The sequence below is a fragment of the Camelus bactrianus genome, chromosome 1 (genome assembly GCF_048773025.1).
Source record: "Camelus bactrianus isolate YW-2024 breed Bactrian camel chromosome 1, ASM4877302v1, whole genome shotgun sequence".
In the NCBI taxonomy this organism is placed as follows: domain Eukaryota; kingdom Metazoa; phylum Chordata; class Mammalia; order Artiodactyla; family Camelidae; genus Camelus; species Camelus bactrianus.
The window spans coordinates 93504403-93530402 of record NC_133539.1 but is presented as its reverse complement, the minus strand read 5'-3'; the positions used below and the strand labels follow the sequence as shown (position 1 = coordinate 93530402).

The 26000-nt window shown below is 40.0% G+C and overlaps 1 protein-coding gene across 3 annotated transcripts in view; it reads left to right on the top strand.

Annotated features, from left to right (window-relative positions):
* Positions 1-26000, top strand: part of MME (membrane metalloendopeptidase) — a 90284-nt gene that overhangs the window by 1183 nt on the left and 63101 nt on the right. For 2 of the 3 annotated variants that reach the window (XM_074369211.1, XM_074369218.1), the window contains exons 2-3: positions 3459-3628; positions 4368-4403. In XM_074369211.1, the coding sequence (XP_074225312.1) occupies positions 3469-3628; positions 4368-4403 (196 nt within the window). In that variant the 5' untranslated portion in view covers positions 3459-3468. Of the gene's footprint in view, positions 1-3220; positions 3356-3458; positions 3629-4367; positions 4404-26000 lie in introns of those variants that run through there. The other variant, XM_010952017.3, reaches the window with a different exon arrangement.

Sequence of the window (26000 nt, the reverse complement as noted above, 5' to 3'; positions counted from 1 at the left end):
TGTCCTCTTTAGCCACTTGGTCAAGTCTGTTCCTCCCCCATATACAAAGCAAATGGTAATTTTATTAAACTGAAAAGTAGCACCTTGACTTGCAGCGTCAGCATTTGGAAGCTACTAATTGGCAAATCGGCTAAGAAGACTAGCTTGCTTTATTGCTATGTTCCAGCACTTAAAAAAAATTTGTCTGACAGTTTCTTGGACTCCATACTGTGTCTTGCTGTATAGCTACACAGCTTATGGAAGTAATGTGGTTGGGACTTTGTGTCCAGAACTCCGGATTTCCGGATCTGGGAAACACCTACAAGTTAACGTCCTGGGAAACAAGGAGATAATTTCTCTCGCGTACCTGCCTCCTCAAATTCTGCAGCTACCGTCTAAATGTGGAACCTGTTTCTCTCTCCCTTTTTCAAATTTAAGTATAGTTGATTTACAATCTTGTGTTAGTTTTAGGTGTGGAGCTTAGTGATTCAGTATTTTTGCAGCTTATATTCCATTATAGGTGGAACCTGTTTCTCTTGCTTCTTGTGCCTCAGTTTCCATAACACAAACTGTAATTGTGTAGTATAACCTCAGCGACTTGCAGAAATGTTAAGGTAGTAATGTGTTGTCAAGATGAACATTGCTTTGGTTTGTAGACTTAACCTTTAACAACCCAGTTATCCTCTGGGTTCTTTGTGTACATGTAACTGGTATAAAAATTGCTGCTTTATGTTGTTTGAAATTCAGTTTCTACTTAGGCAAAATAGTCAGTTATTCTATTGGTGATGTTGTCAAGCTGAAGTTCGCAGGGTTCTTGTTGGGTTAGGTGTCCTCATTCTCTAATCTCTTCTCTGGAAGTGTCTGTTTTGGTTTGAACTTTCCAACATATCTCCAATTGAGGTGGAATATTTTAAGGATGTAGCTATGTTTTGACATATTCTGCTTTATCTGGGACTACAAATGTCAACCTTATCACTTTTTGGTATTCTTTTGTCTAGTTGTCCCCTTTCTTCCCTTGTCTAAAATGGCTTTGGGTGTGGTTGCATTGGATATCCAAGTATCTGAGGGGTGGTGATGTGTTTCACCCTGAGGTTCGAAATTCTGACCCCATTTTCTTAAAAAACAATGACTCCACTGGAAATGAATGTCAAAGTTAATTAGGAGGTTAACCTTGACTCATTTCTGCTTTGGTCAGTGCTGCTGAAAAGTGCCACTTAGGAGCAAAAGACTGAAAATTTGCAGAGTGTTTACAAGAGGGGCAGATGGAGAGATAGCAGGTGATTCAAAGATGATATTCTTTTGATGCAGGTAAAAGGACTAAACAGCTCAGTCACTGCCTTCATTTCCCCGATAACAATTATTGTTGCCTTAGGTGTAGAACTATTAAGAGCTCAGATGCCTCAGTATCCCAATCTCAAGGGTAAGGAGGAGAAGCCAGGGAGAAGTCACCCAGGAGGGAGAACGACATGCTTGGCTACTAGTTTTCTTGCTCGGTGGGAGCCTGGTGGTGCCAAAGAGCACCTTTAATTTAACCTCATGGTTCCCCTGGTTCCTGGCCCCAGGTTTTACTAGAGAAACTGATTGCTGTGTCTAAGGAAGAACTAAAAAGAGAAATGGGTCATATTATATAAGGAGAACATTTCTCTGGATTGTCTTCTGTATTATTATTAGAGCAGCGGGAAAAATAGGAAAGGGAAATACTCAAGCAAATGTGATTAATATTGATGTTCTTGAAGTCAATCTCAAATTCTTCTGGGAGAAGTGGGAAAATTATTCTTTTTATTCTTTACCTCTTTGTATGGTTTCTGATTGTTAAGTTTGTTTCCATCTTTTCTTTCCCACCACTTGCAGTGTTAAAACTCAAAGGACTATGATCAATGTAATTCCGTATCATAACCCATGGGGATGTGAGACTAAGCCAACATGAGTTACATAACCATTAAATAAGACATTTTAACATTCAGGTACATTACATTCCACTTTTATTGAGCAGACATGGTTCTCATGGTCTAATAAAGTATTTTTATTTGATAGTCTGTCCTTGGTTATAGCCTCACGTAATCAAGGGGACAGCATGCTTAAGACTCTGTATCCAGAACTTTAAAGTCTAGTTGTGGTTCACTTATTAATAACTCACTAGGAAATTAAATTCCTAGGTATTGTTGGGTATCCCAGGCTATACTTCAAATGTAGAATCCGTTTCTACTTTATCCTGTGCCTCAGTTTCCACAAAACACATCCGCAGAAAATTATGTGTATTCAACAAAGATTTCTAAGTATAAGAGCATCTCTAAGCTATTCACTTCATCTAGGAACTAAATTATATGCTTAATTTGCATCAAGCTATAAGCAGCTAATCTGTTAGTTTACGATGTTCTTTTTTACAGTCAGGCAGAAAAATTGAAGTTGCCTGTTCTAAGCTTTGGTGAATAGTTGGTAAAGTATCACTAGGCCTCTGAAAGAAACATGATGAAATTTAATATTTAGGCTTATATCCCTTTTATTTCCCCTCCTAGACTTCTGCAATAAGGTCTAAAGTAGCTTCCATTGTAGGATGATACAATTTTATTTCAAAATGTGTTCTTTGAAATGTGTTCATTGTAAATGTGTTTTTAGTTGTGTAGGTTTGGGCAAGTTACCTGGCTTTTCTGTGCCCCACTTTCCTAAGGTATAGAATTGGAATATTCATATCCACCTTACAAAGATTCAGTGAATTAGTACATGTAAATCACTAAGAACTGGGAGTGACACATGGGAAGTACTCAGTAAATGCCAGCTTTTATTAGTAGAAGTATTAGCATTATTAATTTAAAAATAAGTTAAATAAAGTATCTTAACAGTTGTTATCTTGACCTGCCAGCTTGATTTTTTAATCATTTTTTTCTTCTTCAGTTACACAAAGAAACATTGTTTATGGTTAATATCTTTCATGCCAGGTTGTAAACCAAGACTTTTGGTCCAATGAGTGATTGATTTCAAAATGTTGTCTAACCAGTTAATAGACACCCATATCAGCAGTAGTTGTAATTTTGAACTGTAAAATTAAAAATTGTTTTTAAAACTGAAGAGGAACTACCACAAGTGTTTGTTCCTTTTTGTTTTTACTTGTATTCATATTTCAAATTATTGCTTAGTCAAAACCTCGAAGAATTAGTCGTTGATTTCCAGGCTTATAAAGGAAGCCAGTGGAGCAAGATATAAAGTTCACCTTTGATGTTGTCCAAAGTTCAGAAGGGTGAGTTTAAAACTTTCTTTAATGATGGTGCAGCAGTTATTTGCTTATGAACTGCTGAAGGAATCCGACGTGAGTGTTTAACCGAGTCTTCCTGTCTAATTTTGCTTGGACCTTCACGGATATATCAAAAAGACTCAAAAGGTTCTGACCAGCTTCTAATTTATTTGGCTATAGTCTTCTTTCTATCACTTTATTAATACATTATCATTAGTATTTTAAAAATTAAAAAAAAATTTTTTTGCAGATTTTAGGTAATGGGCAGATCAGAAAGTCAGATGGATATAACTGATATCAACACTCCAAAGCCAAAGAAGAAACAGCGATGGACCCCCCTGGAGATCAGTCTCTCTGTCCTTGTCCTGCTCCTCACCATCATCGCTGTGACAATGATAGCTCTCTATGCAACCTACGATGGTGAGTCACTCCCACGCCTGTGCCCACAAACATGCCGAAGAGAATGGAATCTTCATCTTAGGCTTTTCCTTTCTACTAAAGAATGTGTTAAGGAGAGAGACACTTAAAGATGGTGATAGAAAGATTCATTTATAAGCTGTAACATCAGTATGTCAAAACAATTAACTCTGACTAAAGTACAGTGTCTTTTATGTTTGAGCTAAGTTATTAATTGCCAAGTATATTTAGTGCACTCATGCTTATTCTATGAGGATTCTAATGTATAATTTTATTTGATTAAAGTATTCACAGTTTTATGGCCAACTTCAATTAGTCAACTTTTGTTGTGTCATTGAAATTCTAAACAGTTGTATAAGAATTTAAGAAGTCTAATTTGAGCCTTAGAAGTTTTTTATAATAAGAATTAGAAAAGATTGGTTCCTTAATGGACAAAAAAAAAAAAATGATTACCAGACTAAAATAACTTATTATTTCAATTTAATTGACCTAAGGCTTAGCGGGTGGAGATGATATAATAAATAAATTTTTATTCATTATAAAATTTTTAAATTTAAGATTTGTTTATTTTATTTCTCTAGTTTTTTTTCTAACTACCATCAATGGTATATAATAACTCAGATTTTAGCTCTAGCTGTAAGGAATTTATGATTCAACTGGCAGTTTTTAAAATGACAAAAGATAGGGAGAAATTAGAAAACATGTATTGCAAATATTTATGCCTATATCCTCCTTTTTCTAGATGGTATTTGCAAGTCATCAGGCTGCATAAAATCAGGTAAGAAGATGGTTTTAAATTTAGTAGTTTTAAAATTAATGTATAACATTTAAAAATCAAATGCTAACGGATACATTTCTGTATTTGCTTTGTTTATATTCTAATTCATTATAGATCACTAATTTATAGTCAAAAAATCAAAATGTATTTAAGTAGTAGATTAACAAACTTATTTATTCTAAAAAAAAAATCACTCTTTTCAACCCTGGAGTGAATGGTAGGGTAGAGATAGAGAACTATATCTCTAGCTTTATGGTACTTGCCATGTAATTGGAGAAAGACTATCAGCACATTGAAATGGTGTTAAAAATTTCTCAATGCAAGTCATCAGAGGGGCAAGCACTAAGAAAGGAGTGTCATGGGAACATGTAAAGAGGTAGAGAAATTGAGATTTAGGAGGGGTCTTGAAACAGGCCTAGGATTTAGAAGCAGGGGTACAGATAAGGGAATTCCAAACTAAGAGAAAGAATGACAGGAATAAATCATGTTGAGAAGCAATGCAAACCTAGTCTTGATAGATGGGGACATGTTACGGAGCACTCTGAAAATTCATGGTTAGTCTTGATGTTGTAATCAGGGAGGAAAAGAGATATTCTTGAACAAATCTCTTAATAAGGCAAAAGTTGAAAGACAGTTTTGGGAATGGTCAGCTGGGTGGATTGAGTGAGAAGCCAGGGAGGGTGGGCAGGTAGGTGCTGGTTGTGTAGTACAGGTGTGAGTGGAGGAGGGCTGTCCATGGTGGGATGAGAGAACTTTGAGACAGTGTGCAGGGACAACTGTGCGGCTCTACAGAACTGACTTGCTAAATGAAGGACATGAATAATATGAAAATGGCACCAAGTTTGAAGCCTGGGGGGACACAGGAGACCGTGGCAGCACACAGTCTCAAGGAAATAGAGAAGTTCGGATGTGAGTTTGTTGTAGGAAAGGGTGTGATTACTGTGGATTTAGACCTGTTGGGTCTAAGTCAAGGGTAACATCCAACTGAGGATAGACAGCAGGAAAGTAAAGATGGGTGGATTTAGGATCTGTCAGCCCAGGGGTGATCGCTGAAGCCTTGGCAGTAGTTACGTTCCTAAAAGGAGAAGAGGTATAAGGGCTGAACTTAAGAGAAAATCAGAAACTTAAGAAGTAAAGGAAAAGAAAAATCAGAGAAGGTACAGGAAAGTGAATGGAGCTATAGAGGTGACATCAATTAGAGTGTGGTGAAAAAAAAAAAAAAGAACATTCTGACAAGAAGGGAAAAGGTGCTAGCAGAGCACAGCGCCCTGGATATGAACACAATATTTACGCCCTTTGACAAGGGATTCTAAACCTCCTTCCTAATGTCTGCATTTCTTCCAAGAAATAATCTATCACAAATGATTTTTAACCATTTTCTGTTGGATTTTCTTATCCAGGTTTTTGTTATTCACTGACCTTTCCAAAATAATGATAGCAAAATACTGTGGGATTCTCAGTTATAGTCTAATGTCCTGAGTATGTACGTACTCTCTGTTTTTCTGTATTCCTTTTTTGCCTTTCTTTTTTTTTTGTACTGGATCTCAGATGCCCTGGCCAGACACTCTGGGACATGATGTGGGTAGCTTGAGAGAGATTTGATTGGAGGTACCAGCCATTTGCTGCTCAGCATAATAACATACACTTTCTCACCCAACAGCCTTCCCGGAAACGGAGAAGTTTCTTTGTTCCTTAGGGAAATGGCCACACAGGTTCCTTGGCTGGGAAATGTCCAGGTCACTGTGCCAGAGTTGGTACGTGCCTGAGTTGTCAAAGTTACCATTTGCTCCCTCCTAAAATCTTATCCCTCCTTTCTCTGTCCCAGCTGCCCTGTTGTAAATGCTCATGCTATCCTGTTGTGAGAAACTCCCACTTATGTGTTAACCTCTAATTATCTCTAAGTTCCTTGTTCTCAGGCACTGCCTTTTGTTCTCCCTTTCACTCTTGTTTTCTTTCTTCTTGAATTTTTGTTTTTATTTTGTTTTTATTTTTGTTTTTGGCAGTGGAGGTAATTAGGTTTATTTATTTTAATGGAGGTACTGAGGATTGAACCCAGGACCTTGTGCACACTAAGCTTGCACTCTACCACTGAGCTATACCCACCCTGTCTTGCGTTTTATTTTTGAAGAAACTAGATCCTTTGACTAGGAACGCATATCTTTGTAATCCTACAAGTGATTGTACCCCAGAGAGAGGTACAATCCTTTAGTGGTACCCACCCAACGAACAATGTGACATTTGGAATCTGGAATCTGAGATGTGACTTAACGTCTATGGGGGTTATGGCTTTGGTTTTTTAATAATGTTTGGCAAATCTTAACTAATTAAAATGTATTTAAACTGTATATCCTTTAATTGTAGCTTAGAAATCATATCAAAGGTAAAAAAAAAACACCTCACAGAACTGTATCTTGGCAGAGGAATGTAAACAATAGAAATAGCTCAGTGGTGAACAAGGTTGCTGAATAGCCGTGTGTTCTTCATTCTGCTCTGTTGGTTCACAAGCTGCTAGAATACTTTCATATTTGTACTTGCTATGCCTTCCTGGATGGGGGGAAATGATGAAACTCAACCTTACAGATACAGTTTTCATGCCGTACAAACACACACACACACACACACACACACACACACACACACACACACACACACACAGTCCTCTACTGGTTAGGTAATATTTTCTGCCACAGAAAACACAACTATTGCTTTTAGAACTTGCTACAGGTTAAGAAAACTCTACGGAAAATCTTGGACAGGAGAAGTAATAAAGAAAGGGAAAAGAGTGGAGTGGATGGAAAGGAAAAGAAAGATGTTGAAAAAAATGTAACGTCTCCTACCAGCAATTCTATAGATTACTTTAAAAGACTGAAAGAATTCAAACCAGAGCACAGAAATTCTTGAGAATTGGAAAAGTCAGTATTGATACTCAAGGTGCTTATTTTAAGTGAAAGTTGGTTTTACCTTAAATCTTTCTCCCCATGGAAGGGAATGTCAAGTATACTTCTCTCTTTGATCATTTGAAGTCAAGGGGTAGAAGTCAGGCCACACCAAGACAAAAATAAAATATCGCAGAAGGCTGTGGATCATCTTGAAATCTGTTTGGTGTTAGGTCCTTTAAATCTGAGCATCTATAAATTTAAGTACTTAGAATATACAGAAAATGATGTTCATAATACATGATTTAACTTAACTTACCTCTATAAGAAATGCATCACTCTGAAAGATTACACCAGACCTAAAATAAACACTACTTAACAAATAACAAGTTAAGGCAGTGTTCAAAACCCTACTGTTAAAGTATGAGTAATATCATTCATCTCTTATTTACCATATAAGATGGTTAAAAACATGGAGTTATAGACCCTGAATATGATTTATCTAACGTCTGTATGTAAATCTAAATCCTGAACCTGGCTTCCATCGTATTGTAACCTTACTAAGATTTCAGGGAATCATATACTTTAAATCAGGGTTTCTCAGCTTCATCACTGCTGGCATTTGGGGCTGAATAATTCTTTGTTGCGGGGAGGGGGATGTCCTGTGCATCGTAGGATGCTTAGCAGCTTCCCTGACCTCTACCCATTAGGTGACTAGTAACACCCCCCCCCACACACACACACACAGAGTTGTGACAACCAAAAAATGTTTCTAGGCATTGCCACGTGTTTCCTTGGGGCAGCAGAATCATCTCCACTTGGATAGCACTGACTTAAATGCTCTCAGAAGATCATCCAAGGCACTTCCCTTTGTGGTAGGCAGGATAATGCCTTCCTAAAGATGTCTACTTCCTACCCCCGGGATCCTTTGACTGTGTTACCTTATAAGACAAACGGTACTTTGCAAATGTGATTATTAAGTTAAACATTTTGAAATGGGGAGATTATCCTGAATTATCTGGGTGGTCTTATGTGATCACAAGGGTTCTTATAAGGGGAAGGGAACAGAGGGTCAGAATCAGAGAGGAAGATGTAATAACAGAAGCAGAGAAAGCAGAGGTTGGAGTTATGCAGCCACGAGCCAAGGAATGTGTGCAGCCTCTGGAAGCTGGGAAGGGAAAGGAGTGGTCCTCCCCTTGAGCATCCAGAAGAAATGCAGCCCTGCCAAACCTCAGAGCCATAAGACAATAAATTTGTATTGTTTTAAGCCACTCAGTTTGTGGTAATTTGTTATAGCAGCCATAAGGAATTAGTAATACATCCTTCTACAGACCTTTTATTTTGGGGCTGTCTTTGAAGAGTTAAAACACACACACACATGCACATGCAGTGTTTCCTGCCAAGCTACTGTTTTATTACTAAATTGAGGTAACATACAATTATAAGGAAGAAATGTTAAATAGACTAATAGAGGAGCATAAGAATACAGGAGAATAATAATAGAATATAATAAAATAAAAATAGAAGATAATAGAACAGTAATAGCTGACACTGAATATTTGTGTCTGGCACTATTGTAAGTAGTTTACGTGTGTTAACACATTTGATCCTTATAATGACCTTTGAGATAGGTGCCATTATACCTTTCTTTTTACAGGTGAACAAACTTGGGCTAGGGTAGGAGTCAAGGCAGCCTGGCTCCAGGGTCTGTATTCAGGACCACTTCTCCATGTTGTTGCAAAGGAGACAAAAATCTATCAGACTTTTTATCCTCTATGCCAGTACACACGGTATTTAAGAGCAGATTGCCTCCCCTCCTGCCAGAACATGGAGCTAAAAGACATATAATGACTCTCAGAGAGCTGAAATAATTAAATCCAGACTAAGAAGGGGGAGAATAAATATCTCTTAGACCCAGAATCCAGCTACTTTGCTGAGAACAGTGAGCAGATTTATCAGTGATTTTAGTACATCAAACACAGCATGGAATTAAGGGGTCTAAAGAAGCAAACATTACCAGTGTAGTCCTAAACTTTCCAGGGTGCATAGAGAAACCAAGTTAAGATACATGAGCAATACAGTTCTCAAAAGAGAGCACAACTGCTTGTACATTTGTGCAGGATGTACACTGCACAATCCTGGCAGCTCTGAGAGACAGGTTTGTGGAGCATCAGGACCAGGATGAAACTTCTCAGAACTGTCCCGTTTCTTTGACTTTAATTCTCTACTCACCAAGCAAACTTTTGATGAGTATTTATTAATACAAGGAAAGGAGGCATTCTGTTTACTTTAAAGATACATTCAGCATGGTGAGATAATGTATTCATAGTCTGATTTACTATTACTTTTGTGTGGCTTGAGCTATAACCCTTGAAGTGAATGAACTTTCCAAATATCAGTCATTTCTGCAATGGCCAGATCCCGGTAATGCCCTAAGTGAAGTATTGTGGCACCAGCTGGCCTTTTCCTGGCAGCAGCAGGGAATCTCTGCACTGCTGTGGGCTGTGGTCCCTCCTTTCTTGCCTGTTAACACTCCAGAAGCCTCCATGAAGAACAGTGACATAAGTAGATAAATGCAGAAAGGACTGCACACTGACTCCTGAGGACCGCCAGCCATGTAACAGCCTTTCAGAGTGGGAGATGAGGCTATTTCATTACATAATTAAGTCTGAAAAAGTCCTTCAGGCAATAAGAAGGCAGCAGGTATCGTAGTGGGAAGGCTGATGGAGCACACCTTCATTAATTGAAATGCGGCATGTGGCAATTTGCTTTGAGTAGCTTCCCTGACACCGTTCTCCTGACAATTGTGTAGCAATACTTGCTTCAAAAAATTCTCCAGTCAAAATTAGCATTTGTCAATCACATTCTTTCCAAGAAAGGAAGTCATTTTGTGATACATAGACATGTATATAACATACTTTCTCTTACCTTCTGGGTAGATTTTCAGCAGTAGTGAACCATCTTTTTTTTAATGCATGGTTAAGGTATGGAAAACATAGATAAGTTGGATTAAGTGGTTAAAGGGAAAGAAAATTAGCAATTCCTGGTTTTACAGCTGCAGAAATGACCTAAGTGTAAAGGGGTGGATATAAACTCAAGCTTAGGGGGCAGTGAGGACCTCAGCTTTATATTCAACATTGTAGAGTGAGAGGTATCGGAAGGCCCGTCTCTCCCTGAAGGATCTTGCTTTGTCCTGCTCATCACCAAATCTGTGATTATGTGTAGTTTTCAATGCCTACCAAATCAGTAAATAACTAAAGCTTCTCAGTTTTGAGTGCACACCTATATTATATGATTATTTTAGCATTATATTGATGAAAATCTGTGGAACTAGTAAATCAACAAGGAAGTTAAAATTATTTCAGAACTAGACATTGGAAGCATTGTTTGCACATGCTGGAATTTTGCTTTTGGAGGAAGTCAGAAAAATGGGGTATGGTAGGGCCAGGTGGACCAGCCATCTCTCAAAGTCAGAACACTGGGTCTACCACAGCAGTTACCAGGGATAATCATGCTTCTGGGGAAATGTGTTGGTTTTTCATAAGAGTCTTATGAAATGCTTCCCTTTTCACCTTGCCTGCTAGTATTGCAAAGGTCAGATTTGTTTTTAATCTGTAATTGTAGGGTCTCTTTGTATACATTTGATTCATTAGCATTATTCCTGTCCTCCTTTTTCTTTCTCGTCTAATGTATATGATTTTAGTTTATTTTACGTATCCCTGTAAGGCTACTTTGAATCCTTTTATGAGAAATGTAGGTAAATAATTGGATGAGTAGAATATAGATAAATTCCAGCAATACATATGTGCAGGAGAAAGGCTGTTAAATAGTAAACTTTATTTCAAACAGATGCAAGTGTTATGAATGATGAAGGCACAATGTTTTGAAAGATTATTGCTTCTTTTTCCACTCAGCCAACTTATCATGGAAGAACTAAGATGTAAGCTTGGGCCACATCCTGTGTTGTTTGTGTGTGATCTTAATTAAGTCAGTTTAGCTTTCTGCGTCTCATTTTTCTTATCTACAAAATTGGAATTAAAAGTGTCTCACTGTACAGAGACACAGCAAATACTAAAGACAGTCCGTTTCATGTTACGCATCCCTCTAGGAGATGGACCACACACATCATGCACAGGTGTATCCCATTTAACGTGTTCTTACATGGACGTTATAAAGCTATTTATTGAGAACCAGAAAGCAGTCAATATATTTTTTAAGTGGAAAGTGTAGCCAAAAAAGAGAGGGTATGGGGTGGGGGGAGAGAAAAAGAATAGTGCATTTTAGATATTATCTGGAGAAGATGTGTCATCTCTTATTAACATTTTCCTTGACTACTATGCTGTCTCAGCACAGGGAGTGACAGTGCAGCCTGAAAATCAGTTAAAATGAGCACCTGGATCCATGTTTCCTGTAAAGCAAAACACATTTTTTTTTTTTTCCTTTTTGTAAAGTCAGTCAGGTACACCTTGATTTGAACCTGTAGCTATTCTGTGCTCACTCTTGCAGACCCGCACTGTTAGCCCTTCCCTCCCCACTGATTAAGCCCTGAAAGTACATAAGCCAGGGGCCTCTGCTGCTGGTAAGAGGAGCATAACTAGATTCTTGTTATTCAAAGTGTGGTCCTTGGACCAGCAGCATTGGCACAGCTGGAAGCTTGCAAAAATGCACATCCTCAGGCCCCACCTCCAACCTGTTGAATCTGCAGCTGCATTTTTAGTAAAGTCCCCAGGAAAGTAGTGTGTCCAGTAAAGTTGGAGAAGCCCTGAAGAATAGTGATTCTAACTGTGACTGCTTATTAGGATAATTTGGGAAACTTTTTAAATACACCCATGCCAGACTTTGTCTCTTCCCTGACACTCAAAGTCCCCATTCCCTCAGCCGAGTGGTGTCTGGTAAGTGTTGGGAGGAAAAGGAATTTAAGTAAACAAATTGATGTTAAGGTATGTAGGCATTCCCTGGACATTTGCATTTTAAAGGAAGGTATATGTTAACCAACTGATGCTTTAACAGGTGCAATTTCAGACTACTACTTAGTGAAAACTAAGAGCAGAGGGACATGGGGCCCGTTTTTCTGCTGATAATGGAACACTAAGCCTGGACTGGCCCCCTGAATTTCCCCAGTAGAATGCGGGCATGGATGTTTTCATAGAGACTTCAGAACAGCATCTTTCCTCATCCATTCATCTATTCATTCATTCATTCATTCATTCATTCACTCATTCATTTGTATTTTCCAAAAACATTAACTGAACACCTTCTAAACATTGAGCACTTTTCTAGACACTGTGGGTGTGAACTAAGATACTCCCTGCCCTCAGGAAAGTGATAGTCTGGCTGGCATGGCAGACGAATAAACCAAATTACCATATGGTTTGGGTAAGTGCTGTGCCAGAGAGCAGAGTATGCTACAGGCACTCTGAGAACAGAGCGCGTAAACCACGTCAGTCATTATAGATTGGTAGCTGGAGTGATTGTAACAGGGCCAGGAAAGCATGTGCAAGAGGAAACGCCGCCTGCTGAGTTCAGAAGGCTAGTCAGAGGAGGCCAGGCCAGTGGAGCAGAGGGCGGCATGTGCACAGGCTCGTGCCAGATGCATGCAAAGGCTGGGTGAGCGGAGGATCTGCAAGTGGGTCATGGTGGCTGCCATGTAACGCGGAATGCAGCAGGCTGTAATCCCACCTAAAGTCTATAGAAAAATGAAAAAATACATATGGGGAGCAGCATCTAAGGGATTTTAAGCAAAGGTGGAGCATTCTCAAGCTTCACCTTTGGTGAAATGGAGGCAAAGATTTACCTGTTCAAGGGAATACTGTTTCCATGTCCCAGGTGTGAAGGAGAGCCTGGCAAGGTCGGGGAGCTGAAAGAACAGCTAGAGGGCTCAGTCACAGACAGCATGTATGAGGATGTAAGAGGAGGGCAAGTTTTGAATGTTGGCACAAGAGATAGGCAGGAACTGGGTCTCCTAGTCCATGTTAAGGTGTTTGAACCTTTTACTAATGGCAATGGGAAGTTACAGAAGGAAGGGTTTTTGATGAAGCATGACTTGATCAGAATTGTTGAGAAGGATCACTGACTGTAACTGAAGAATGAATGTGGGGAGGACATTAGGCTTCTGCCCACTTCTCTGGATGAGAGCTAGTGGTTGCCTGGATGTGAATGGTGACAGGGTGGAGAGAATAGATAGGTTTGAGAAATATTTAGGGGGTAGAGTTCATAAGGCATAGTGTTTACCTAAATGTGTGAGGTCGTGGAAAAGGAGTGAGTAAAGTGTAACTCAAGTTTCTGGCTTGGGAAACTGGGTGGTTAGTGTTGCCATTCACTGAGCCCGAGAACACAGAGGAGGAGCTGACTTGGTTAGACTGGGGCCAGTGCAGTGAAAAGTTTCCATTGAAACAGTGTGGGTTTGAGATACTGGTGAGTCTTCCATGCAGTGAAGTCTGGATTGGAAATAAGGATTGAGGAGTCATTAGAATAAGGATGAGGTGGTTGAGATTTCCCAGGAAGGCAATGGAGGTTTTTAAAAGAGACTGAGATGGCGTAGTCAGGGAAGGAGGGGTAGAGGGAAAATCAGTAAAGTGTAAAATCCCTGAAGCAAAAGGAAAAGAGTGTAATTATTATTAAAAATTAGAGTCTGATTATTGGGAGTTAAATGCTGGGAGAGGAATGAGAGTGGAGAGGAGGAGGTTGAAGATTCAGCTGGTAGTCTTCAGATGGGAAACTGCTGGATCTTGTTCCTGGGGGCATTAGAGAGGCTATATCCAGAGAAAAGATGGCAGGACTACTATTAACCAGAGGAGGACCCCCTCTTCCTCTCTTACCAGGGGGAAAGCGACAATGACAATTTGAATGCAAGTACGGTTGGAGGCTGGGAAGGCTGGGAAACCATGTGGCTCATCGTCTAGTTACTTCTGTTTTCTCTGTGAAGCAAGAGGTAGAATCTGCTCCTGGGAGTGAGCTGGCAGAGAAGCAGGGGAAGTATGGAAAGCTGGGAAGGGGCTGTGTGCAGAGTGGAAGGGAAGGCTAAACAGGGCCACATGGAAAGGCTGAGCACAGAATTGATGGCCCTGTTGAAGATGAACGTCATAATTTGAAATGGCATTCGGCCAGGCAGTTATGGGGTTTTCCCAGCATCACCGGTAATATCTTCCACAGATATTTATTGAGCACTGCTCTAGTTGCTTCAGATGCAAAAGTGTACAACACAGGTCCCTGCTCATAAGGAGCTGACAATGAAAAAGGAGACAGACAATAAAACAAGTCGATCAATAAATCTATAAAAAACATTCTTAACTATCTTAGCCTAGAGGTGGAAGGGAAAAGGAAGGCAGCTGGGAAGATTCAGGGTAGGCTCGTTTGCAGGGGCCAGGGCATGAGTTACTTTGGTGAGATGGTGGTTTAAAGGATGGCACCTTGGGAGGTAGGCTGGATAGAAGATAAAAGAAAGGCCAAGGAAGAACAGAGCGGGCCTGAAGTGAGAATTCTCAGTGAAGTTGAAGAGCAGGTGCAGAAGGAACAAAGAAATGAAAAAACTCCAAAGGATGGGAAGGCACAAGTGTAGGCTACTCAAGTGGAAGATTTCAAAGGTCAAACTACTCTGGGTGATAACAGCATCAAAGTGTTACCATGGACATGCACATATTGAGGTGGAATGGAGCTGTGGTCATGGGGGTTCATAGGGTTAAGAAATTCTTAACCTAGAGTGTGGTGGAGATTGTCCACACAGTCCCTGATGTTACCTGGGAGGATGGTAGAACTTTTCTGGAAGGGAGGACTCTGACCGAGGTGTCAGAGTCTTTAGTAAACAAAGATGAGTTGAGTGTCTAGGAAGTGAGTAGACGACAGATAAAGCAGTTGAGGCGGGAATGGTCAACTAGCAGAAGCCTCAGCAGACACGGTGGAGAGGGGTGATCTGGAGGCTGCACGGAGTGGTGGCAGAAGGCTGGTTTTATCTTTTAGTGGAATGGAGTGCTGAGGGAGAGAGCGCTTCAGGAGGAGGGGTTTCCCTTAAAGCAGGGAGCTGGAGGAACATCCCGTGAGTAGGCTTAGGGCTTAATAAAGGCATTTTTGCCCAACATGATTCCAGAGATGCTCTTCTAATTCTGTTTCCTCCTACAACCCAAAGCCCTGTCTTTCCTTCTGTAGAGAGAGAGGTTTGCAGGAGCTATCCTTCTGAATGGAGGTTAAGTGTTTGCTGACAAGAGTCAGATTCTAGAATCATAGGATGTGCCACCTAGTCTAGACATTAGTTCGTGCAGGTTGGGGTTTTCGACCTGTGTTGTCATATGTGACTATGTTACTCGAATGGGTCAACAGCAGCCAGCGAGAGGAGGTGCTGGAGGGCCACCTGTCTGATGTGTTGTTGGGTAACTCCATTTGATGGAATTAGAATCACTCATGACTTCATTTTTATTTATTTTTGCACCAGCCTAGATAAAAACTCAAAGTGAATCAGTGAGTTCTCATCTTAAAACAAAAAGTTTGTTTAAACATTTCTCAGAGGCATGATCTTCCTTCAAAATTAACAACAACAACAAAACCCATACAGAACTGTCACAGTTCAGACACCAAATGTCTTTTAAAAAAATTTGTCAATCCAGAGGAGTCTGACAGTGGCAGTACCTTGCTGGGAAGCTAATAAAAAGGGATTTGGTCCTCAGCGCACACTAGATTGATTGAGAAGTCAAATTGAAATCAATTAACAAGCAACCAATAGCCAGCAGTGCATCTGTTTCTATGTGCTTAATGCTTAAAGCAAAACCAAGCAAGCCAACTACAAAATACTGAGTACAGCCCAGGCTGCATCTTGTAAGTAGTTCCCTGTGTTAATCAAGGCTTTCTTGAACTTCAAAGAAATTACTACTTAAAGAACTCACAAGTCATTAAAGACTTATTAAGATGTGCTTGAAGATCTAGTAGTTATTTGAAAATACTTCCGGAAAAGAAAGTTTTGTTAAATCCATGGGTTTAATTTTGTGGTATAACGAAATCAGCTGAGTGAAATGAGGGTGTTTCTGATACTTCTGCCAGTCTGAAGCCAAAATGAATTCATTATCCCCAAACACATGTAGATAGCAAATAATGGTTTCACTGACTTGGAAGCCAAGAAGCGAAATATTAATAATTGTATTTGTTCAGAGAAATAATTTAATTTTATTTGAATGAAGCAAATATAAAAAACAATGTTCAAAAAGTCATTAACAGCAGACAATTTCTCGAAGTGCTGTATATAATATTCTGTAGCAAGGAAATGACAATATGTTGAGAAAAAAATGGCACAGGTGAAATCTGTGAGTTTACATCCCTTTAAACTCATACCCCTGCAAATATGAAACTACAAGAAAATATAAGATAGCAGCTACAGATGCTGTGAAACTTTCCATGTTGTACTTCAATAACTGTGTTAATAAAATTAAAACAAAAGAAGTGGGAAAATTGGAAAAGCTTTCAAACTGTTTGAATTCCATGGAGACCCTTGTTGCAAGGATCAGCCCCATTCCAGGCCCGGGCACTGACTATGGCCGAAGTCAGTGGCTCTGGTTCCATACGCAGTCAGTCTCACTGCCTGTCACCCCAGTTCTGGTGAGCGGATTCCTACCTTGTCCCTTGGGACCACACTTCTGGCTCATTCCCCAGTTCTGGGAGTTGCATTTCCCCTTTTTCTTCCCTCTCTTCTGGGACTGAAACCCAGCTCAGTTCTTAACCTCATCACCTTTACCAGACCCCAAAGAGCTTTCTTGGATCACCACACACTGTCTGCTGGTTCTTGTACTCATCACAGCTGCCTGCTGGTCCTTGTCCATGTGTAGCTCTCTTCTGTTGCTCTCTGTTGCTGGTCCCTTGTGTTCTCACTGGACTGACTCAGACAGCTTCTGTCTGAGCCCAGTTTTTGGACGTGACAAACATTTTCTCACTAGTTTTGTATGCTAACACGGAAAGTCAAGGATCCTGCTTTTCCTTCAACCATCAGCCAACCATACCTATTAATTTTAAAAACTTAGGAGGGAGGAATCAGTTTTTTGTCTTGTTTTATTTAAATACAAGAAAATCTAATTATGTGTGGAAAGTTCAAAATTTTTCAGATATTGCCTATCTGACTTCTAATGAACAATAAAAGTCATTTTTAATTCAAATGTAGTAACAGGAAAAAGAAGCTAGTATCAAAATATTTCAAGATGCTGAAACAGTACCTGCGTGGTTTTTAAAGCTTTTAACTAACAGATGGAAACTTTACCAAAAGACTTAATTGAGAATGAAGGATTCTTTTGAAGTGTCTATTATGGACCAGTCTTGTGCAAGGTGTTGGGATTAGAATCGTTGCTCTGGGTGAAGGGTGTACCTACAGTTATTGCTTTTATAGTCTGTGGATTACATGGAAATATACTTTGAGTTAATTCTTAGAAACCACGGATCTCATACTGATAATTTAATGCGTGGTTGGTGGTCTGAGTTTCCATCTCTCACCCAGCCATACGGTCATACAAATGATGCCAGGATGGCGAACCTTACAGAAGAGGTTGGCCGGCAACTGAGCATCTGCAGTCCAGGAGAACTCCATCTGGATTCATGGAGAAACCTTGTCCAAGCAAGTGCTCAGAAAAGCCTAAGTCGATTTGGCAAGCGCATGTGTTGAAGAGATGATTTGGAACTTTCTGATCAGCCATAAAGATAGATTGAGGATAAAGGGAAAACCGCTTCTATGAGATGCCCAGTATGAGGACTTCTAGGACAAGCCTGGCTGTTTCCTCAGCAAAAGTAAACCAGTCCTCTTTCCCAGGATCAGATCCCTCCCCTAACCTGGACAGGGTGACAGGCTGAGCCCCTGCTTGTTAGTTCCCACAGGTCTATTTCCACCAGTCAGAGACAAGCAGGGCTCCTCCTGGGATGCTGAGGCCTCGGGAGTCCAGCTCTTCATTCTTGATTCATCCTGTGTCCTTCCTTCAGAGAATGACTTACCTTTCACACACACTGAGAGCCAGTTACACACCAGTCCTCCTTTGCTTGCCTCTTCTGTCAAGGCTGTCACCCACCTTCCCTGCCTGGAACACAGCTTGGTACCTGACTCAAATATTTGTTGAATGGCTGAAAGAATGAATGAAGGAAACGTTCTTCTCTCCTCTGCCTTTGCCTAGCAGACTTCTCCTTTGCTCCCAGTGCATTCTATACCCGTACCCATAACTCACATCTCACCTGTAGTCATCCCAATGTCTAGTTTTGCCCTTTGTAATAACTATTTCTGTTTTAATCATCATTGTGTTTCCAGCAGCTAGCAAGGTGCATGGCACATAGTAAGTTGTCAATAAATATTGGTTGAATAAATGAATATTTTATTCATTGTTTATATTTATTCTTAGGCTCCTTATCTCGAGGTCACAAAATCTCTGTTGTCTGGGCAAGGTGTTTGTCAGGGCACCAGATACACAGAAATGCAGCAAAGAAGTGTTCTCATTCCAGCTTTGTCCCGCTTGTGTAAATCAGATTTCTCCGCTCTGTATCTCTCTGTCAAGTCTCCTTTGGTTTAGCAGTTTCCTCTGATCCTTCTCCTTTGCTAGCAGCAAAGTCAATGACTCTCTTCTTGCTTGTTTAATTTACCTTGCTAATGCTCCCCTCCTAAGCTAGAACTAGGTCAACAAGGAAACAGTTTCTGTGTGTGTTTCTCTTTCCCACTCTTTGCCTATTTCAGGAAAAATGTTCAACTAATTTCCTACTCAGTTAAGCATTTACAGCTCCCTGTGACCGAAATCTCCACAAGTCTGTTCTTTCTTTCCCAGCTCCGGTTCTCGGAGCTTCTGCCTTCTCAGTAACTCATCTCTGCTCTCCTTTAATGAGGTCCCCTGCTTGCCTTCTCTTGGGTGCCTCTGCTTGGCTAAGTGTTGCTGTATTTCAACCATCATCCTCGAAGTTTCCTCTAGCTGCGGTCGCTTCACTCGTAGCACGCTCCTTCAAACTCCTGGTCAGCTCACACACACATGCATAATAAGCTCATTTATAGAAGCACCCTGCAAGTGACTCCTTGCCTCTCGGTTACAGAAAATAGAACCTTTGCTTGTCAGCTGAATACTGGGTAAGTTTGGGAATTGAAAATGAGAACCAAGCCTACCAACCCTTTATTTCTAGATATAGTTACATTATGGGAGTTCATGTGCATTATGAAAGAAACAGTCTTGTGTCAGAGGAAACCCTACAAATTCTGTGAGGGCAGGGATCGTACGTTTGTTCTCATGACATGCTCAGTTCTCAATAGGTCGGACATGTAGGAATACTCGAAAAGAGTTGTCGAAATGAGATAAAAAGTTTCAGTCTTTTCATGGTCTACAAAGAGAAAATCTTTTTGGAGAAGGCAAATGATGTAACATAATCCTCTGGGTCTTCTATCATAGAAAAGAGATATTTAATCATTAAAAAGTTTAAACATGTGGAGCCCAGTGCTACCTTGTGTCAGCTAAAGGCTGTTTGTGAATACGTACTAAATGTAACAGTGCCCACTAGAGAAGACCTTTTTCACAATTTTGACTTCACTTTAGGCAGCATTCTAAGAAGCACTGATTACCCAGCCTGTCTTTCTGCTGTGATCTTTTTATACCACTCCCTAACCAAAATTGATGCAAAGGCAGAATGTTTTGAGTTAGTCTCAGTAATTACATATTACTGAAGTTGGACTGATCATTTTTTTCAACAGCATGGTCCAAAATAACAAAATGTTTAAATGAGAGAAACATGGGTTGGTAATCTCATTGCTTCCTCTTCAGAGACATCCGCGAGTGTCCAGAGAACTTGGGGTCTACCTGATGAGTGTTACTAAGGAAACAATGTAGCCTTTTCATAACCATCTATATCTTTCCCTGAGAAAGGAACATTATTATTCATTAACATTATAATCAACATGCAGTTCTAATAATTTATTTTAAGTGATATATTGTATTCAAATTACAGTATAATCTCTAATAGCTTTTTAGCAGCAAAGAATCTTTCAGGATTTAAAATGCAAATTGGACCTGAAGAATAAATCTTATTTTTAGATGTAGGGCACTTTCACTTAACTGTAACACATTTTTAGGGCTTTCATTTGTTAAGAGAACATATTTTTGGTTGTGAATTTTGGAGGAATTCCCTACTGGAAAATTATTGACTGTCCTCTCTTGGCTGTGAGCCATTCATTTAAATGGGCTATGAGATAAGGCTGAAGAATTTCACTAATTTGGGGAAAGCCAACTAGAAATTATTATTGTGGGTCCATTAGACTTGAGATTTCTGTAATTATTTCAACAAGTTCTAAAATCTAGGGCCAAACAAGGTAAAAAATTTATGTAGCTGTACTCATGCTATGGAGCAATTAAAATCTTAATTGGGCATCAAAAAACAAAACAAAACCAGTGGTTGCTGTATAACTTAATTTGGATTCTCTCTCTGTGTGGAGCTTCCAAAATTTTTAAAATGTTGTTTGGAGTTACAGCAGGTTGATACTGTAGAAAAACATCAGCTTAAAATTAGACCTAGGCTCTATAGAAAGTCATCTTGGTGACCTTGGGCGTGTAACCATTTGATGCCTAGATTTCCTTCAAATAGAGGTAACATGTTCATTTATAGAACAATGGGAAGATATTATCAGGAAGAAAAATAATTAGCCAGAGAAGCAGTTTAACATCATCATTAAGAGCTCAGACTGTGGCCACCAGCCTGCTTGAGGTCAGACTTCAGTTTTGCTACTTACCAACCGTGTGACTTTGGGTGCAAATTCCTAATCCTCAATTTCTACAGCTCAATAAATAAGAGCTCTGATAATAAAAAATATTGTTACCGTATAGAGTTAAACGAGAACAAATGTTAAGGAATTTAGAAAAGTGGCTTGTGTGAAGTAAGTGCTTCGTGCCCGACATACGTCAAATGTTGACTTTTATTATGATGATAAAGACCTGGGCGTCTTTGACTAAACCCTAGTGAAAATCCTCCAGTTTGCATTCTGTGTATAAATCTGATAGTTTCTCTGTAAATCTGATAGCAAATGGATTTGGGGTTAACTATGTGTAGCTTGTGCCTATGTGGGTGCAGGTGTGGGTGTGTGTTTGTGCCTATGCCTTCAAGGTGACTTGGTCACATGTGTATATGAAATATAATTATAAACTAACTATTCCTCAAACTAAAACACACACAAAAAAATAGGTTTCCTTTCCTGAGAGTTGCAGCTCTACAGAGAAAATTCACTATCTTGGAATCTTCTCTCAGATCTACTTATGTAAATCCACAGACAGTTTCTGAACAGTTGTACAGAGATAGCTTTTCTTGATGCTGACCAGTTAGACTAGTGCAAGACTTAACCTTGGCTTAGCTGGAACTTAACCAGTGGTTGACAGTGTTTGACTACATGATAACTAGCAGTCCAGATTACATTCTGCCTTGGGCGCTCCCCAAACCCAACCCCAACCTTTCTTCAACCAAGGCATCACAAAAGCAACTTGAAACAGGGATTTTATTTAAAAGTGAGGAGCCAGATTGTGGAAGAATCCGGAAGGCTTGTAATGAAAACTGCTTGGTTTTTATTAGCATTAATCTGTGTGCTTGCGAATTTTCAGTCGTTTTCTCTTCAGGAATGGTCCCCCAGATTCTAGTTTCCACATTGCCGCCTTCTGAATGGAGTCCTTTGTGACCTGTTGTGATTGCATTGCATTTTCCTTGTGTTCTTTCAGAACGCTCTGACTTTGTCTTAATTTTGGTTGAGGGATAGTGGGAGGAGGGCGGCAGCAGGGGAATGAGATCAGCAGAACTTCCAGAATGTGTCAAAGGAGATTTTTAAAGTGTCAAAAATTGCCTAGTAGGTAACATCAAGCTTGGTATCTATTAATAAAGCAAACACTGAGGACAGGAGGCTGGGTCAGAAGTGGATGTCCTAACGCCTTCAGAAGAGCATTTGCCCCTGGGTGCCCGGGCATTGCTCTGACCTCTTCTAGGCACTTCCAAAACAGTCAGAGGCCAGGCTGATGATTATAGTGATTTTCCAGATACCAAAATGAAAAGTGTTGTGTGGTTGGGAGCAAAAAACCAAGGGCTTGGGCTGGTTGGGAGAGAACAAGCTGAAAACAGTTTTGTTCATAAAGGTTTCCCTAAACCTTACATCTATGCAGGGCAAGAATAGCCAGTGAAGAAATTTTACCGAGCAGCCAGGTGTGTGGCATGTGTGTTGTAAACAGATGCCTAATCTGTGTTCGACACTAAAATATATAGTGGCCAGCAGTTCTTTAATTACAGTAGTAACTGAGAAAGAAATGACTTGAATCCATTCTCACTTAGTATTGTTGCCTGTGTTGTACATTTTCCTGGATATTTTTTAAAAGCCACAAAGAAGAAATGGACAAAAGTGTAGTCAATCCTAATCTTTGCAAATTCCCTATTTGTTAATTCGTCTGCCGACTTAAAATTTGTTTGTCACCCCAAAATCAATACTCACAGTGCTTTCGAGGTCATTTACATACACAGATTGATGAAAGATTTCCATCACCCTGCACACGTGTACCCAGCTGAGGTCCAACCAGGAGATCGTAAACAAGGGTCCTTTTCTCGGTCCATTTAGCGCCATGTTTTTCGTGCTTTTTGTTAGTGATTTCACTATTTTAAATTGCCCTCAAGCCTAGGGCTGAAGTGCTATCTAGTGTTCCTAAGCACCCGAAAGCTTGGATGTACCTTACAGAGAAAAGACATGTGTTGGATAAGCTTCACTGAGAGATGAGTTGTGCTCTTAGCTATGACTTCAAGGTTCATGAATCAGTGATATATATTAAATCAGAAACACACATAAAACAAGATTATTTATTGATCAGTTGATGAAAATACCACGTGATCAGAGGCTCACAGGAACCTATCACTGTATTTTGCCAAGAATCAATGATTCAGTGTTTATTCAGTGTCAGTGGTGGCTTTAGAACAAAACTCCATAAAATAACAAAAATCAACTTTATTTGTATTTCCTATTAATTACTCTTGCAGGAAAGCATCGGTGATCTACTAAGTAGGGACTAACATTAAATAAAATTAAACCCACAATAAAGTGCCACAGCACAGAGCTTTATGCTTACAGTTCATTCATTTGCTGCTTGTGGCAATAATATTTATTTTAGGTTTCCCTTATTTTACTGACAGTTTCCTCAGGAGCACTTGACACATTTCTTTAACACACAGACACACACACACACACACACACACACACACAAACACACCTATGAACACACACACAGGACCAGAAAAAGTGGCTTCTATGAAATGTACATGTATAAATGTAGAAATATTTCTTGTGTATAGTGTCAAAATTTTTGCTTTCAGTTAGCAAACAACTGATGTTGGAAAGCATGGCATACAGATAAGAAAGGGGGATTGTTAGATGTTTGAAGCCATAGATACTCAAAGGCAGACCAAAGATTGCCCCTTCTTGAGGTAGACATGTAGCACGTTTCCAGCGTAGCTGGAATTCCACCACGTCTAATCATGTCTGGTGGTTGTGCCTTTGGTCTGTTGCCTGAGAGGGCCAGGAGCCTCCTGAGATAGAGATAGCTCATCTTAGAGGAATAAAATATCCAGTTCAGCAAAAATGTCCCTTGAATGAAGCCTTTCCCATCAGAGAAGTGGTTCTGAATACAGTGCGGTTTTTGCTAGTATAGTCTTCCCCAAACCAGGCCCATTGGTCCTTGTTGTTCTTGGGAGAGAGAAGCATGGAGATAAAATCTAAGAGAGTTCTTCACCCAGGGGCACAATGAGCCCTCCTTGGGACTCCTCTAAGACAATGACTGATGAAAGAGAGGCATTTTCCTTGCATCACACGGCTCCAGCCCCAGAGGTTATGATGGGGTCTAGGGAAGACGTTGTGGAGGCCAAAGCCAGTATAGCAGAGTGGAGGCCTGGGGGGAGTGGGCTTGTACAGGAGACACATGTGTGGCTCCCTGCAGTACTGTGCCAGGGACTCAGAGGGCACACGTGCACTTAGAAATATGAATCGTCATGATACAAGCCCATTCACACTGGAAAGGCAAGAAGAAATAAGCCTGATTCACCTAAGTATGAGACCATCTTTACTCTCTGATATTAGATTCTCTGGTTTTCATTTTCCCAGGTTTCTCTGTTGTCTAATATGATGGTTCTCCCCTGGATGGACATTAGAATCACTTAGGAAGCCTTGGAAAATAATGCCTGGACCACCTGAAAGATTCTGATTTAATTGATCAGGGGTCTGTCCTTGGCATCTGTATGTTTACAAGTCTTCTGAGGTGATGCACATGGTCAGCCAGGGTTGAAAAGTACTCCTGTAAAACACATCACTGAGAATTTTCACTCTCCGTAATCCATGTTCTGTCCAGAGACAGATGAGGCAAGAACCCTGCTATGTGTCCATCTCAAGAAGCTGCACTCCTGCGTTTGAGTATGAATGGCCTCTGAGTATGAATGGCCTCTGTGCCCCTTTCCTGTCTGCTTGCCCTGCTGTGATGAAGTCAGCTGTTTTTTCCCCTTCCTGCTTCCTGGCCACCATGACTCCAAATTCTGATGCTTCCCCCTCCCTTGGACCCAGGACTAGTTGCTAGTGATAAAGTTAACATAGAGACGGAGGGAAGCTGTGGGGACAGGATGGCAGGGAGGAAAGAAAGTGAGGAAGAGGACAGGGCAAGGGGATGAGAAAGGGTAATTGAGGAAGAGCGGAGGAGGAGAAAGGGAGGGAGTGCAAGGCTCTGCTTCTCCACCCAGTCCCCCTGCAGTGTCCAAAATATGGAGGGGAGAGGGTGAGCTCGGAGTCACACATACCTAAATGCAAGTCTTGGGCCTCCGTCATTTACTAACTGCTTGATCTTGGGGAAGTTACTTATTCTTGTACAACTAAAAAGTGGGGAAGCTCAGGGATTCAAAATAGGTCTGCCTGATTTAAGCACTCCAAATATTTTCTCAGCTTGTACAGCAACTCCTAATCCATACCCACACAATAGACCCCAGTAATGAATACAGTAATTAATAACGTCCCAGATGGTAGTTGAGTTTGATTTTAAACTCCTGTAGTCAAATAACTTTGGGAGACTGTTATGAGATTAGTTAGGGAGAAAATGGCGTGCCATTTATTATCAGCCTAGAACATTCAGAATTGTCGTTCATAAGAAATAAGCTCATTATTAATAGAAGATTACTTTTCTTTGTGACTGTTTTCTAAAATTAAAAATAAATTCTTTTTTCTTATTGCAAAAGCAACCTATGTTCATCTAATACAAATTGGAAAATAAAGATAAGCAAATAATACAAAATTAAACACACTCATAATCCCTCCACCCAGCTATAACTGCTGTAAAAGCCTTTTAGACTTTATGTTTTTGGACAGATTTTCGAAAATCATAATATGCTCGCTCTTTCGCTTTACAAGCATCAGGCTGACAGCGTTCCATATCAATACATTGGCTTTTACTGCACCATTTTTTATGTTTACTTATTGAGGTGAAATCATTTTATTTTTTATCAGTCATTATTATTTATTAATTATCTTTTAATTTATTGGGGGGGGTAATTAGGTTTATTTATTTATTTTGATGGAGGTACTGGGGATTGAACCCAGGACCTTGCGCATGCTAGGCATGCACTCTACAACTGAGCTATGCCCTCCACCCGTCCCCCATTTTATTTGTTTTTAAACCACATTTATTTACTCAGAAGTCAGAAGCCCACAGATAAGGAAACATCTGAAGAGCCAGGTGTAGCTATGTGGAGA